Source organism: Heliconius melpomene, unplaced genomic scaffold (genome assembly GCF_056956725.1).
Source record: "Heliconius melpomene rosina isolate 202511_hmr_F unplaced genomic scaffold, ASM5695672v1 ptg000055l, whole genome shotgun sequence".
Taxonomy (NCBI): Eukaryota; Metazoa; Arthropoda; class Insecta; order Lepidoptera; family Nymphalidae; genus Heliconius; species Heliconius melpomene.
Window position 1 is genome coordinate 104,117 of NW_028181878.1, and position 16,913 is coordinate 121,029.

The 16,913-nt window shown below is 42.6% G+C and overlaps 2 protein-coding genes across 2 annotated transcripts; both read left to right on the forward strand.

The window, feature by feature from the left end:
• The first annotated feature begins 303 nt into the window (after positions 1-303).
• LOC146526399 (uncharacterized) lies at positions 304-1,536 on the forward strand. Its single transcript, XM_085207166.1, has one exon. It carries the CDS (start codon positions 304-306, stop codon positions 1,534-1,536), a length of 1,233 nt encoding a protein of 410 aa, XP_085063292.1.
• Positions 1,537-7,961: 6,425 nt separating this feature from the next.
• Positions 7,962-9,049, forward strand: LOC146526400 (protein CFDP2-like). Its single transcript, XM_085207167.1, has 2 exons — positions 7,962-8,576; positions 8,984-9,049. The coding sequence occupies exons 1-2, from the start codon at positions 7,962-7,964 to the stop codon at positions 9,047-9,049; spliced, it is 681 nt and encodes a 226-aa protein (XP_085063293.1).
• The last annotated feature ends 7,864 nt before the right edge of the window (positions 9,050-16,913 follow it).

Genomic DNA, 16,913 nt, shown 5'->3' on the forward strand with positions numbered 1-16,913 from the left:
AGCCTGCTTTGCCATCTACTGCATTTTCTCTGCCAGGTTTTCACTTAATCCGCAATGATAGGACTGAGAAGGGTGGGGGGGGGAGTGGCTATTTACCTACGCAGTCATTTTCCTTTCTCGGTATTACACAAGTCACCCTCTGTCTTCTCAAACTCGTCGGAACATATCTTAATAGAAGTCCTTTTTGGCACTCTCAAAGTTTTACTTGGTGTCTTTTATAGTCCCAATCTACATATAAATTACTTTGATGCTTTTGAGGATCTATTAGAAAGGTATGCTCCGGGGGCTGATCACTCCATCATAATGGGTGATTTCAACACGTGCTTGATTAAGAACGACTTCCGTACAAATCGATTAAAAAATATTATCAACAGTGCCAACTTAAATATCCTTCCTACGACCGCTACCCACTTCTTTCCTGGTTGTGCGCCATCTTTGTTAGACCTTATGATCGTATCATCAACAGAACGTGTTGCAAGCTTTGGTCAGATGTCAGCTGAAGCATTTTCGTACCACGACCTCGTCTACCTGTCATATAAAATACGTCCACCAAAATTGAAGCCGACAGTTGTGATGCGAAGATGTTTTAGCGACATCGACAACGAAAAGTTCATGAACGATCTTGCTGGTATTGACTGGGACTGCATATTTAATGCCGGTAATATCAATGACAAATTGAATATTTTTAATTCTATTTTGACAGAGCTCTTCGATATTCACGCACCGCTCCGGCCTATTAAAATTAAACATCTCCCCGCTCCGTGGTTAACTTCAGATATCAAGGTGCTTATGTCCAAACGTAATACTGCAAAGTCTAAATACAAGAAAAATCCTACGGACGCCAATATGCAAAGGTACAAAACACTACGGAACCGATGTAACAAGACTTGCAGAGACGCACGTCGTAATTTTATTCTCTCGTCAATTAACAATAGCAATCCTGCAAAAACTTGGAAATTCCTGAACGCGATGGGAATAGGGAACCGGCGTTCCAGTGACTCGGCTACCTTAAACAACTGCACGGATTTAGACTCGCTGAATAAATTCTTTACAGCTGTCAATGTATTGGATAATAGCACTAAAGTAAAAACTCTATACTCCTTGTCACTACAATCTAATCCTGCAATCAAACCCTTCCTTTTCTCTCCTACTTCACAAGCAGAGGTTCGCAAGCATGTGTTGTCAATTAAATCTGACGCTACTGGCTCTGATGATATTAGTCGACGGATGATCCTCCTTACACTTAATTCAATTCTTCCTGTCCTGTGTCATATTTATAACTTTTCCCTTTCCTATAATGAATTCCCTGATGCCTGGCGTCATGCAATTGTGATCCCAATACCTAAAGTACCAAACCCAGCATCCTTCTCAAGCTATCGCCCTATTTCCTTACTACCTTTCCTATCTAAGGTTCTTGAACGCATTGTGCATGACCAAATCTATCTTTTCCTACACAACAATAACATACTGTCTCCTTTCCAATCTGGTTTCCGTCCTGGGCATAGCACAGTTACAGCTCTTAACAAAGTCTATTAGCAATTTTAAAATCTATTAACTTCTCCTTGAAAGCTACTGAATGGTTTTCCTCTTACCTTCACGGACGCAGACAAAGCATCAAGCTTGACGGAAAAGTTTCATCAACATGTAGTATTAACGCCGGCGTCCCACAAGGTAGTGTATTATCACCGTTACTCTTTTCCATTTTCATTAACACTCTCACTCAACACATATCGTCTTCGTACCACCTCTACGCCGATGACTTGCAAATTTACACAACTGCAGCTATAAGCGATATACCTAATGCAGTTAATAAAATAAATTCAGATTTACAAATTATTAGTGCCTGGAGTAAATCGTTTGGACTTGCTATCAATCCCAGCAAGTCTCAGGTGTGTATGTTTGGTAGCTCCAACCAACTGTCTAAATTACGTTCTCCCTTACCCTCAATTTTATATGATAATGTTTGCTTGGAGGTTAGTGAGAGTGTTAAGAATCTGGGAATCAGGATGGACGGTGCTTTTTGCTGGTCGCCTCACGTATCAGAGCTTAGTCGGAAGGTTTTTTGTTCCATAGGTAGATTGAGAGGGTGGAAGAACATTTTATCGATAAAGACTAAAATCTCTCTGGCCCACGCTCTCCTTCTACCTATCCTAGACTATGCAGATTCGTGCTACTTAAATCTGTCCCAGCAACTACTAAATAAACTAGAGCGTCTGCAAAATCTTATAATTCGATTTATTTTTGGGTTAAGGAAACATGACCATGTGTCTCAGTACCGAAGTCAACTTAAATGGTTGTCAATAGAATATAGGCGTAACTTGCATGCTCTCACTCTCCTTTATGGCATCCTTTTCAATCCTGTTACTCCATCATACCTCAAGGAGCGCTTTAAGTTTCTGGGGTCCGATATCCTACATTCCCAAAACCTCCGTTCCCGCCATAACCATATCCTTGAAATTCCTTTATGCCGCACCAAATGCTATAGTGACTCTTTTACTGTTAAAACAGTAAAACTATGGAATGAGCTGCCACTGGAAGTAAGACGGTCCCAGTCGATTGGGCTATTTAAACGACGCCTTAAACAGTACTATCTTCAACTTAATCTTTAAAAGGACAATATTATAAGAGTATGTATATTTATCTTTAATTGTTTATTTATGTATTTATATATATATATATGTATGTATTTATTTATGTATGTATGTTATGTTTCTTTATATATATGTATATATAAAGCTATTTGGTATTCGCTATTTATGTATTGGTTTATATATATCGTAGTACTTTTTGCACCTTTCTGCTTTCTTTACTAGATTTAATCCTTTCGTTTTTCTTTTGGTTGCCTGTAAGAAATCGCTTTTAGTGATAAGGCCGCCATTGCACTGTTAATAATATTTATCATGTACTGTATTTTATTCCCTTCTTATTCGTGCAATAAAGTGTTATATTATTATTATTATTATTATTATTATTATGATTTCATAATTTTAATATAAACTTATTATTTATTGGATATATTATCGTATTATCCTATATCTTATAAAACAAAGTCGCTTTTCGTGTCTGTCTGTTGTTTCTAACTCTTCTTCTTCTAAACCACCCAACGGATTTTGATGCGGTCTTCACCATTAAGTCGAGTGTTTTTCGTAGAAGGTTTATATATAGTTTATTATTTGTACATTCTTATGTAAATTAACATAAATACGATAAATGTGTATAAAGTCCTACCCGTTGAGACACTTTCGCGCATGCGCTGCTCTAATGGTAAGTACTACATGAAAAAATGTACTGGAGCATTGTTCCTCTTAATAAGATCTACAAAAAAGTCCGCGACAGCATATTTTTATCTTTTAAGGATAACGTGTAGTGATCATATTTCTGTCTAAAAATAATAATTTCAATATATTTTTTATTGTGAGGGATATTTTTCCATAATGGTATTAATCCTTATCCTTTAAAATACTTTATTAATTTTCTACGTTAAACGAAGATAAAATTTGCTTTTACAATATTTCGAAATTGCGAATAGTTTTACAGAAAAACGCATTTAATTGTTGACACATCCCGCCGTTGACAAATCAGCTGTATGTTACTCAAGTTTCACTTATCCCTTACTCTCAGCATATAAATAAGTACATTAGTTACGTTGGCCATTTAATGTAGACCAAAACTGTCTTTTACTGTTTTTCATTTTAATAAGTACTTTAGAAGTTGTTACAATATCAAAAAAAACCTTGCTGTGAAACGGCTCGCCACTCGCCATGCGTCTCGCCATGCGTCCGCCGTGCCCGCTTGCCTTACACGCATCGGTGGTTCAGTGGTAGAATGCTCGCCTGCCACGCGGGCGGCCCGGGTTCGATTCCCGGCCCATGCATTCTATTTAATTTTCCTCACAGGCAGCCACGTCGTGCTTGCTTTTCATTAGGGACAGAATACCCCCTTCAGCATTAACCACAAGCTTGAAAAAAAAAACCCGGCTGCCTCTATAGCAACGAAGATTTTGAGTTGAATGTATTATTTAAGCGCGATATATTTGGTTACACATTTTTTGTAGTAGTTAGTAGTAGGTAGGTTTTTGTTTATAATTTCTTCCGTTTAAAAATAGTCATTTAACTATCTAAAAATAGTCATTTAAATATATTTTAATAAGTACTTGAAAAGATTTGTAGCGCAGATTTAAAATTATAGTACCTACTAAAAAATCCTTATTGAAACGACAAAAATGAGGGTTGCATTAGGGTTTTATTAATTTTCACATTATCTTAAGTGCTTTGCAAACATACATTACATGAATAATCCAGTAGTAAAAGCGGGCGAAGCCGCAAGAGGGTCGCTAGTTAACTATATTTCAATGATGACGAGATATTTGTCGAGAAAGAACATTCCAAGGAAAACATACTATTATAGTATCAAAAGGTTTACGGTGAGGAATAATTTTATTTATTATTTCTGAAATCTTTTTTTTCAAATAATTTGTTCTATTAATGGAGAAGCTCTATTTTGGTAATTTAAATTAGATCAGGTTGCCATTTCTAAAAAAAGGATATTCCTTTATAAATGGGGTTTAAATCCATTACATATAATCTGCCATATTAGAAATTTCTTAAAATAGGAAGTTCATTATAAGAATGTTCAGAAGGAGGTAAATTTTGATATCATTCAATAGAGGATGGTATATTTAATGAAAATAGGATTATTCGTTGATTAATTATTGATTCTCAAATAATAATAATAATTAAAATTATGGAAAATAATGAAATATATGAACCAAATGAAGAAATAATAGGCCTAGTGTCCGGGGAACCGGCAAGCCAGGCACGCACTGAGGAGGTGCGGGTAGCCGCAATGGAGTTGTGGGAAACTCGGCTGGCAACACAAACTGCCGGCCTGAGGACGATCGAGGCTGTTCGTCCAGTGTTCCGCCAGTGGTTAGCGCGGCGTCACGGCGTCCTAACCTTCCGCATGACACAGGTGCTCACGGGGCATGGCTGCTTCGGGGGTTACTTGTGTCGGATCGCCGGGAGGGAGCCCGACGCTCGCTGCCACCACTGCGACGACTGCCTCTATGAGACGGCCCAGCACACGTTGGAGGTGTGCTCAGCCTGGGCGTCTCAACGTCGCGCTTGGCGCGACGTCATAGGGGACGACCTTTCCCTGCCGGCCGTGGTCAAGGCTATGGCCGGCAGCGAGACGTCGTGGGATGCGGTCTCATCCTTCTGCGAGGCAGTGGTGCTCGAGAAGGAGTCGGCGGAACGGGCGAGGGAGGCTTTTGCCGAAGTCGCCATCCGCCGTAAGAGACCGGGTCGCCGGAGGGCGGCACACGATCGCTGCCTTCCGCCCTAATGTGCCAGAGGGCGGTCAGCTTGGGGAAGCTGGCCGCCTACCAACCTGGCCGAGTAGGCGCGCGCAGGTTGCTCCCGCGCGCTACTCCGAGCAGGCCGTCGAGGGTGCCCACACACCCTTGACTCCGCGACGTGCCTAGCAGGCTCCCGCCGCCGCGTTTCGTGGACGATTCTAGTCCCCGCGTCTCGCGGTCAGTGGCGGTCGAGGAGGAGCACCGTGAGGTTTTAGTGGGTATTGGGATAATACTATCTAATTAGCAGAAAATGTTAAATTCTGAGGCATGATTCTCGATAAAAGACTGAACGGAATTGCCCATGCTGAACATGTCAGTAAAAAATGTGAAAACGGCATCAACGCTTTAAGAGCTGTGTCTGGTGTGTGGTGGCGTGCACACCCTTATACTCTCAAACTACTGTACAATGCCATTATCCGTAGTCACATTGACTACGGATTATTTGTTTTAGACCCCTTTAACAAAGTTGCTACTGAAAAACTCAATAGGATCCAATACAAATGCCTACGAATTATTATAGGTGCAATGAAGTCTTCTCCCACCAACGCACTGCAGGTTGAGTGTGTTGATCCTCCTTATCCTATCCGTCGCCAATTCCTGTCTGATCGGTTTGTTGGTAAAATGTTACAGCTGTCATCCCACCCTCTATGGTCCAAGCTATCTGATTTAGCGGACCTCATTCCTCCGGGCAGGCCCCTACCCTACTTGCTCAATAGTTTCCTGAAATTTACCTCTCTTCCTCATCCCTTATCCTCTTCTCCGTCTAATCCTTAATTCAAAAATTAAAAAAATAAAATTTATATTATAAGATAATAAAATTATTGGTGAAATTTTTTGTCATGTTATTAAAATAAATCTATTAAATCATGATAATCCTTCTATAATATTAGGAAATCAAAAATGAAAAGGAACAGAACCTATTTTTATTAATATTGCAGAATTTATAATAATTGATAATAAATCATTAATAAATATTTTTATAAGAAATACATTCAATAGGATAGAAAATAAAAAAAAAAAATTAATTGATGCAATAGATTGAGTTAAAAAATATTTTAAGGAAGCTTCTGAATTTAATAGATTATTGGGAGAAGAGATTAAGGGGATAAATCTAAGTAAATTAATTTCTAAGCCAATTCAGCATCCTAATCATGAATTTGATGAAATAGAAATTATAGTTCTGAAAAATAAAACAAATAAGAAAAATATTTTATTGGAATTATTAATTAATAAAATAAAAAATAAAATAAGAATAAAATATTCTAAAGATTATAGAAGAAATCCGGTTCCGGTTGTGCTCGTAACAACAAGTGATATTTGTGTCCTGACTTTTTAAATTCAAAGATGGTGTGATTAAGTAGCTAATTAACGTAAAAACGTATACAAACTGTTAATAGTGACACAAATTTGATCGTGACGTAATAATTTTATAAAATTAGTAGCATATACGAAAAAAGAACAATATTTTTCGAATAAATAAGGTTATCTGTCAAAGTCTCAACTTCTTTTACAATAGTGACAGTTTGGTGCCAACATCATAATATAATACGAATACAGATACATAACGTCGAAACAATCAACGTTTCGTTTTTACAAAGTTGAATAAATACGTTATTAATACCAACTAAACAAAATGAGTAATTTTGAAGAATTTTTCGAAAAGATAAAAGTAGAAATGTCGATTCAAACAAAAGACATTATCTCGCAAATAGATGGAAAATTGCAACCTATAAAAGAAGAATTAGAAAATCTGAAATTAGAAAATAATGAGTTGAAAATAAAAATTAATAATTTAGAAAAAAATAAAAAATCCAATAACATCATTTTTTATGGACTTGAAGAAAAAGAACACTCGCAATCAGAACTGCTGGACGAAGTGGTAAAAAAAATAAAAAAGGATTTAAGTATTAATCTTGATAACAGAGACATAAATATAATACAAAGAATTGGAAAACTTAACAAAGAAAATAATAAAGGAAGACCAGTATTGATATCTTTTATTAATAATTGGAAAAAAAAGGAAATCATGAAAAACAAGAAACATTTAAAAGATATTTATGCCTCCGAAGATTATCCTAAAGAAGTACAGGAAAAAAGGAAAGAGTTACAGGTAAAGCTTATAGAAGAGAGGAAAAAAGGGAACTATGCCATCATAAATTATGACAAGTTAATTATTAAGGAAGGAACATCTAACATACCAACTCGTAAACGAAATTTAACAATATCCCCTGATAAACCACGAAAGCAAGCTTCATTATCTACTAATAACAAAAAAAATGCATTTGATATAATGAGAGTCAGAAGCAACTCACTGTCCTCTTCTCCAGCAGTGAAACTTTTATAGGATACGGACGTTAGCCACCGGAACAAGCAAAAACTAAACCAAAATAATTTTAACAAAACATTTCCCAAGACGACTGGTCATCGTGGGAAATTAGACTACCACCCTCCACTCGCAAATATTAGAAATACCACCAAAACAGATACAAAACATAATAAAAATATATTAAAAATTTGTACTTTAAATGTAAGATCTTTGGCATCAATAGAACGATACCTGCAATTAACCTATGCCCTTGAAACTATTGAATTTGATATTTTAGGGATGTCAGAAGTTCGAAGAATGGGTCAGGCAATAGAAGAATATCAGGATTATATTTTATGCTACACAGGAAAACGCAAGGGTCATCATGGAGTTGGATTTTTAATAAAGAAAAATTACAGAAACAATATAACCAACTTCCTTGGGATATCAGACCGAGTTGCAATATTGCAATTAAAATTTGAAGAAACAAGCATGTCAATAATTCAGCTTTATGCACCCACAGAGAGATCAAGTGAAGAAGAAATAGATTCCTTCTACAACGATGTAAAAAAAGCACATCTACTTGCTGATGGCTTGGTAATAGTTATAGGTGATCTAAATGCCAAAATAGGATACCGAAAAGAAGAAGAAGATCTGATAATGGGTAAATACGGTTACGGCGAACGAAATGAAAGGGGCGAAAAATTAATAGAATATGCCTTTGAATACAAATTAGCAATTATGAATACGTTTTTCAAAAAGAAAGCTAATAGAAGATGGACCTGGATTTCTCCTAATCAAAAAATTAAAAATGAGATAGATTTCATAATGACAAACAAACCAAAGTCCATTACAAACATAGAAGTCCTAAATAGGATAAATTTTGCTTCTGATCATAGGCTAGTGAGGGCAACAGTAATTTTAAATACGCCAAAAAAAATCAGGACGACTTTCAGACCCACATTTAGTAAGTTAAAATCGTCAGAAGAAATAGAAAGTTACACTAATCAATTGAAAATTAGCATTGAAAACCTAACAATGAACCAAAACGATGTACAAATGTACTATAATTTGCTTGAAGGAATAATATTAAATAGTTTAAAAAAGAAAAACGCGAAGAGAAATGTTAAAGAAAATTCTATTTTTAGCAGAAGTACGAAAGAACTTATAAAACAACGCACTGAACTAATTTTAATTAATAACAAAGACAAAAACACAAGAAATAAACTTACAGTACTATTTAAAGACACAAATAAATCAATTAGAAAAGACTACGCCAAGCACAGGCACAATGTAATTACAAAAAATTTAAACAATTATAGAAGTACAAAAAGAGCTGTAAAAGAATTGAATATGCAGAAACCCTGGATACTAAAACTCAAACATAATTCAAAAGAAACAAGAACGAGGAAAGACGTGACAAACCTTGCGACAACATTTTACAAAGAACTATATAGAAGAAGGGGTGATGACAAACTAGTGGAAGGAAAGATACAATATGAGATGACATCCAATATAACGATTGAACCAATCAGTATGAAAGAGGTTTACGATAACATTAAACACTTAAAACCAGAAAGAAGTCCTGGGCCTGATGGTATAACAAATGAGGCTTTAAAATTGGGTGCCACTATCCTGATACCTCATCTTACTCTACTATTCAATCTGATACTTAACACAGAATCCATCCCAAAGCAATGGTGTACATCGGACATTATTTTATTGTACAAAAAAGGGAACCCACTGGATATAGTAAATTACAGGCCCATCAGTCTGCTTGCAACTATGTATAAACTTTTTACATCAATTCTATTAAAACGCATAACCCACGATATTGACATACAACAACCTATAGAACAAGCCGGTTTTCGCTCGGGATTCAGCACAATTGATCACATACAAGCATTGGAACAATTGATAGAAAAGTATAGAGAATTTAATAGAAGCCTATACATAGCTTTTATTGACTATACTAAGGCGTTTGACAGCATTAGCCACAGTTCAATTTGGAAGGCACTAGAAATGTCCAACGTTTGTAAAACATATATAAATATAATAAAAAACATATATAGAAACAGCACAAGTAAAGTGAAATTAGAAAACAGGGGAAATCAGATAGAAATTCAAAGAGGGGTGAGACAGGGCGATCCACTATCGCCAAAGCTTTTTATTTCTGTTTTAGAATATGTATTTAGAAGAATAACCTGGGGACAAGGGGGAATCGATATAGACGGAAAGTATATGAGCCACCTTAGGTTTGCTGATGACATTGTTTTATTATCTGAACAACCTAATGAATTAGAAACAATGATAAACACTCTAAATCAAGAAAGTCACAAAGTTGGTTTGGAAATGAACCCTTGTAAAACGAAAATAATGACAAACAGCTTTAAGAGAGATATTACAATAGATGGAATTGACATAGAATATGTAGATAACTATATTTACTTAGGAAAACAAATATCGTTTAGAAAAACAAGTAATGAAGAAGAAATAGAAAGAAGAATTAAATTAGCTTGGAAAAAGTTTTGGACACTTAAAGATTTTTTAAAAGGTAAATTTAGTATGAAAATGAAAAAAACTATCATGGACACTTGCATCTCACCCACTCTTTTATATGGATGTCAAACCTGGAATTATACAAACACAATAAAACAAAAAATTAACGTAACGCAGCGAAAAATGGAGAGAAATATATTGAAAGTCAGAAAAACACAAAAAGTTAACAATCATAAGATAAGACAAAAAACAAATATATTGGATGCATTCACCCAAGCCCTAATATTAAAATGGCGGTGGGCTGGGCACATATCACGTTACATTGATAATAGATGGACAATTCAAACAACACGATGGAAGGGCCCAGTTGGGAAAAGATATGTTGGTAGACCAATTAGCCGGTGGGCTGACGGTATAGCAAAAACTGCTGGAAAAAATTGGATGACTCTGGGGAAAAACAGAAAATTGTGGAGCGAAATGGAGGAGGCCTATACTCAAGAAAATGGGATCCATATCACCAAAACAAGATCTAACATTAATATTAATAACTAACAAACTAATTTACTTACTACTAAGATATTTAATTATTTACTTTTTACTACTAATATCTAACTAACAATATTTGTAAAAAAGTGATATGTGAAATAAAAGGCTTATTATTATTATTATTATTATTATTATTATTAATATTATAGAAGCAGTGGTCTATCCAGGTGGCGGTTGTTTCGGAGCCCTACAGCGTTCCCGACAGAGACAACTGGGTAGCCGACAACACCGGGGTGGTGACTATTATCACCCAGGTCGCCGCGGGCTCCCCGCCTTTCTCACGTGTAGAGAGAGGTGTGGGATGCGTCGCCGCACTTGTCGGCAACCTAGTTGTCGTAGGGGTCTACTTTTCCCCCAATCGAACTCTCGCGGAGTTTGAAGAGTTCCTTATACGATTGGGGGAAATGGTAGAGCGATTTCGTCCGGCGGAGATGTTGGTGGCCGGCGATCTCAACGCGAAGTCCAGTGTGTGGGGCTTCGCAACGACGGATGTGCGTGGTGTGACGCTGTCGGAGTGGGTTGTTGCCACCGGTTTGTCTGTGCTCAACCGAGCGACCAAGAACACGTGTGTGCGAAGGCTGGGCGGATCCGTCGTGGACGTTTCGGTCGCGAGCCCGGCCCTAGCATGTCGTGTTCGGGGCTGGCGAGTGCTGGATGATGTGGAGACTCTCTCGGATCACCTCTACATCTTGTACGAGATCTCCATACATCCTGCGGTGCCACCAGCCCCCAGTCCAAACTCGCGAGAGTACGGACCGCGGTGGCAACTGGGTCGTCTCGACAGGGAGTTGTTGGAGGAGGCCGCGATAGTGGAATCCTGGCTGCCCCAGAGCTTGGCGTCTGCAGAAGACGCCGCATCCTGGGCGTAGGGGGTGCTGACGCGTATCTGTGACGCGTCAATGCCCCGTTCCGGGCGCCGCCCTCAACGGCGGCAAGTGTACTGGTGGTCGTGCACCACCCAGTATGGCCCGCCCTGCAGCGCGTGAGGAGGAAGAGGAGGACGACGAGGACAGCGTCACACCACCGGTGGAGGAGGAGGAGCTCGAAGAAGCTGTACGCCGATCTCGGCTCAAGAGCACCGCCCCGGGCTTGGATGGCATTCCCGGCCGGGCGCTAACTCTGGCCCTCAACACCTTAGGGCCCAGAGTGCGAGGACTATTCACTGCCTGTCTGGCTCAAGCCATAATTCCACAGCGGTGGAAGACAGGCAGGTTAGTCCTCATCAAGAAGGAGGGTCGCCCGGCGGATTCAGCCTCCGCCTACAGGCCCATCGTGCTCTTGAGCGAGATCGCCAAGCTCCTTGAGCGTGTTGTAGCCAGGAGGCTACAACACCATTTGGAGGGGACAGGTCTGGACCTCTCGGACCACCAGTATGGCTTCCGTAGGGGGCGATCGACGGTGGATGCCATACTGGAGGTAAAGTCCTATGCGCAGGATGCGGTGGCCCGAGGCAATGGAGTCTTGGCGGTGTCTTTAGACATCGCCAACGCCTTCAACTCCCTGCCATGGCCCTGCATAAAGGAGGCACTTTTATACTATCGTGTGCCTCCATACCTGCGCCGCGTCATCGGAGCTTACCTGTCCGGTAGGTCTGTGACCTTTCCAGCTCCTGGAGGAGGTTGGAAGGAGTTCGTTGTGTCGGCCGGTGCTCCACAAGGATCGGTGCTGGGTCCGATCCTCTGGAACATCGGATACGACTGGGTGCTGCGGGGCGGCACCCTGAGGGGGATAAAGGTCCTCTGTTACGCCGATGACACGCTGGTCTTGGCGCAGCAGTGGACCTATCGAGAGGCGGCAGTCCTCGCGACTGCTGGAGTTGCGGAGGTAGTCGGCCGCATAAAGCGGCTGGGCTTGGAAGTCTCCCTCAACAAGTCCGAGGCAATCTACTTCCATGCTCCTCGAAAGGGCCCACCGGCAGATGCCCACATCGTCGTCGGTGGCGTCAAAATTGACGTTGCCCGGAGCATGAAGTACCTCGGACTTGTTCTGGATGGTCGGTGGAGTTTTCGGGGCCGCTTTACATCTTTGGCCCCGAAACTGTTGAAGACAGCGGCTGCACTGGCGCGCCTTTTGCCCAATGTGGATGGGCCGAGCGCCTCTAGCCGTCGGCTGTACACCGGAGTGGTCCGATCCGACCGGCACAACATCACTCTGCTGCGACGTGCGCAGAGGGCGATGGCCATCCGGGCGATACGGGGGTACCGGACCATCTCCGGTGAAGTGGCGTGCGTGCTGGCTGGAGTCATGCCGTGGGACCTGGATGCTCTTTCTCTGGCGTCGGTCTATTGCCGGCGTCGAGGCCTAGCGTCCGGGGAACCGGCAAGCCAAGCACGCACTGAGGAGGCGCGGGTAGCCGCGGTTGAAATGTGGGAAACTCGGCTGGCAAATTCATCTGCCGGCCTGAGGAAGATCGAGGCTGTTCGTCCAGTGTTCCGCCAGTGGTTAGCGCGGCGTCACGGCGTCCTAACCTACCGCACGACACAGGTGCTCACGGGGCATGGCTGCTTCGGGGGTTACCTGTGTCGGATCGCCGGGAGGGAGCCCGACGCTCGCTGCCACCACTGCGACGACTGCCTCGACGAGACGGCCCAGCACACGTTGGAGGTGTGCTCAGCCTGGGCGTCTCAACGTCGCGCTTTGCGCGACGTCATAGGGGACGACCTTTCCCTGCCGGCCGTGGTCAAGGCTATGGCCGGCAGCGAGACGTCGTGGGATGCGGTCTCATCCTTCTGCGAGGCAGTGGTGCTCGAGAAGGAGTCGGCGGAACGGACGAGGGAGGCTTTTGCCGAAGTCGCCATCCGCCGTAAGAGACCGGGTCGCCGGAGGGCGGCACACGATCGCCGCCTTCCGCCCTAATGTGCCAGAGGGCGGTCAGCTTGGGGAAGCTGGCCGCCTACCAACCTGGCCCGAGTAGGCGCGCGCAGGTTGCTCCCGCGCGCTACTCCGAGCAGGCCGTCGAGGGTGCCCACACACCCTTGACTCCGCGACGTGCCTAGCAGGCTCCCGCCGCCGCGTTTCGTGGACGATTATAGTCCCCGCGTCTCGCGGCCAGTGGTGGTCGAGGAGGAGCATCGTGAGGTTTTAGTGGGTATTGGGATTGGCCTTCAGCCGGTCCACGAGTCCCACATAACCCGCTCGAGTCCCCACTCGGGCCGGTATCCGTCAAAAGGCCTTGGTGAAAGTTCCTTTAAGGTTGCCCGATCTGCTGGCACCCTTCCTTATCACCGCTAGGCTGTCCACCACCTGATTTTGTAGGTCAGACGCAAGTATGGCTTCGTCCTGCTCTTTCTCGGATGGTAGAGACATGTCCGAGAGCCTGGAGCTAGCCCTGGCCAGTACGGCCGCAGCGCTGTCAGACACCTCCTGTTCTGACCTCAGCGGCAACTCCTTCCTTTCTGCCTCACCGAGACCTTTCCGTCTCCTCATGGCAACCACTTTTGGCGCCGGTCTATCTGGCTCTCCTTCACCAGAAGACCCCGACTGATCGATCGGCTTCCGAGGCCTCTTCCGCCTGTCCTTCAGGTATTGTGCCCGTGTCCTTGACTTCTCCGACACCATCGACACAAAACTTTCAGTATCTGAGTCCTTTGACTCCAACGCTCCCCACAACCGTCCATATGATGATCCGGACCCTCGTCTCGACCTGACACTACCGACAGTCGACATTCCGTCATCAACGTCCAATCTGGTCAGAACCACTCTCGGCTCCTTCCACACTCCTACGTTCTGGCCATCACCAACTGACCCCTCCGCAGCGACACCAACGATCCAACGATCGACACCAGTTTCAACTGAATCCGAGCGAAGAAAACTGAAAAAATCGGTTTTCGCCACTTACCGCCCGCACCTTTCCGCGCATTCCCGCGGGTTGTATACCACCTTGAAGGCCCCTCGGAGACCGAACGATCGACACCAGTTTCAACTGAATCCGAGCGGGGAAAACTGAAAAAATCGGTTTTCGCCACTTTTATTTCTATTCGTAATATCACAAATTGTGTTTACTCATGCCAACATTATCTACTAAAGCACACAGTAGACCGGGCACTCAAAACTATGTGCGAGGGAAATCCACCCAACTCCGACATCAGAAGTGCGATCGGTGTTGGCACAGAGAACAATGGAGATAACCACTGGCGTGCTATGTTCGAAGCCCTGTATACACCGAGGCTAATTCAGGGAGGTATATGTGGTTACCCACTTATGATCCTGACAAAGAAGACACGGACGCGAGATCGTGGTGCGCAACGGCTGACTTGTGCTTTTGACAAACTCCCCGAGAGGCAGTCAACTCGAGCTTGCTGTAAGTAAGGCACTGGAAGGTGAAGCATCTTTGTGGCTGTCTCAAACAGCGTACGAGAGTATGACATGCTACCCTCACAAATCACTGGACATTGTGATGTGGGCAAAGAAGAGGTTGCTGTGGCTACTGTACTCTCTCACATCACATCAGTCTGACCCGCGGCTTTAACGTATAGCGTTTACAACACTGAAGTGTTTGAGCGGTGGAAAAATGGCTGGCCATAAGTGAGCGGAATGCAGAAGCAAGCCTATCGATGCGACGGTACGAACACCTGTATCTTCAACGTTGAGTCAAGCGGTGCAGCAGCCGGCAGCGAGGCCTTTAGTGTGCTTCAAGTGTGGCAAACCGGGTCATATCGCCATCTGGTGTACGAGCGAAGGCGGCGGGCCAAGCGATGGCAGCAGGGACGGCGCAGCGCGTGATGAACGGTGAGTGGATGGAGCGGCGTGTGGACGTATGCAGTGTCCAATTTCCAAAGGGTAGGGTACAAGACAAAAGGTGAACTGTTTTGTTTTGTTTACGATTCTGGTGCTAAATTCTCGTTAGTTGAAAGTTTTTCTGTTACATTTAGTGGTCGACGGTTTAGTAATGTTGTTACTATGACCGGTATTAGTCAAACACGAGTATACAGTACCGAACAAATTCTGTGTTTTGTAGTATTAACGATTGCCCTCTTAGGATATTATTGTCGCGAGATTTTAAATCAGGGTTGTACAGTAAACATAACTGACTGACATTTTGTTTGACGGGAATCTTTATGTAAATTCAGTGAATAACGATAGTGTGAGTGAGTTGACTTTGACTGATATCTCAGCTGATATTACTGGTAGTGACCGGTGGTAGTGACCGGGTTGGTTCGAATCGCACAGTACAGCGGCGTCCATATAGGATGTCGCCGGACGAACGTAGCGTTATACGCAACAGAGTAAAGGAAGGTTTACACGTGAATATCATTAGGTCGAGCTGTCCTCCTTTTGAAAGTCCGGCTTTATTAGTAAAGAAGTATGACGGTTCAGACCGTATCTGTATTGACTATAGTGAGCTTAACAATAATACCAACCCTGACAGTTATCCGCTTCCATTAATTACTGATCAAACTTCACGTTTTCAGGGTGCTAATTATTTTTTGAAACTCTATAGCGCAAGCGGTTTTCATTTGATCACAGTAAACGAAAATTCTGTAGACAGTACTGCTTTCATAACAGCTGAAGGGCAGTTTGAATTCTTGACTGTGCCTTTTGGTCTGAAGAATTCAATTTCGATTTTTCAGAAGACAATTGTGATCGTGTTGGGTGATTTGGTTCGTGATTGCGTGGTGGTGTATTTTGAGGACATTTTGACATTGACATTGTCTCAACCGATTTAGCGGTCCAGTATGGGAGGACTTAATGCAGTGTTGGAAGCTGTGACAAGGGCTGGTTTCTCTTTGAACCTAGTGAAGTGTTCCTTTTGAAGTGGAGGCTAGTCAGGTCTCTATCGCCTCCAGAGACTGTGATTAAGTAGTAGCAGTTCGTCGGATTAGCTTCCTATTTCCGTCAGTTTTGAATCTGTTGTTCGTCTCGAGGCTGAGGGGACTATTGAACAGCATTTTGACTTTTGCTGGTTTCCGGTCATGGTGTGCTGGAGGATTTGTGGATGTCTGCGTTACTTGTAGGGTCGCGAAATCTCACTCAGGAAGAGTTCAAACTGGCCTGCATCAAATCCCTAAGGTAATGATGCCGTGAAATACGGTTCGTGTAGACGTGGCGAATAGGCTCAGCGGTGAAACGATAAGGAGTACATTTTCATTCTGACAGACGCGTTCGCGAAGTGTGTTCTTTTGTTTCGTGCGGCAGGCATTGACTCTTGGAGTGTTCACGAGGTGACTTGTGGCTTTGTTTGGGGCTCCAACTCGCATCATAGCTGAC

Excerpts from the sequence above, each read along its gene's own strand:
- LOC146526400 (XM_085207167.1), top strand. The coding sequence starts at position 7,962 with ATGTCAGAAGTTCGAAGAATGGGTCAGGCAATAGAAGAATATCAGGAT. Across the intron at positions 8,577-8,983 it reads ATAGGCTAGTGAGGGCAACA|AAGTACAAAAAGAGCTGTAA; the intron begins GTAATTTTAAAT and ends AAACAATTATAG.
- LOC146526399 (XM_085207166.1), top strand. The coding sequence starts at position 304 with ATGGGTGATTTCAACACGTGCTTGATTAAGAACGACTTCCGTACAAAT.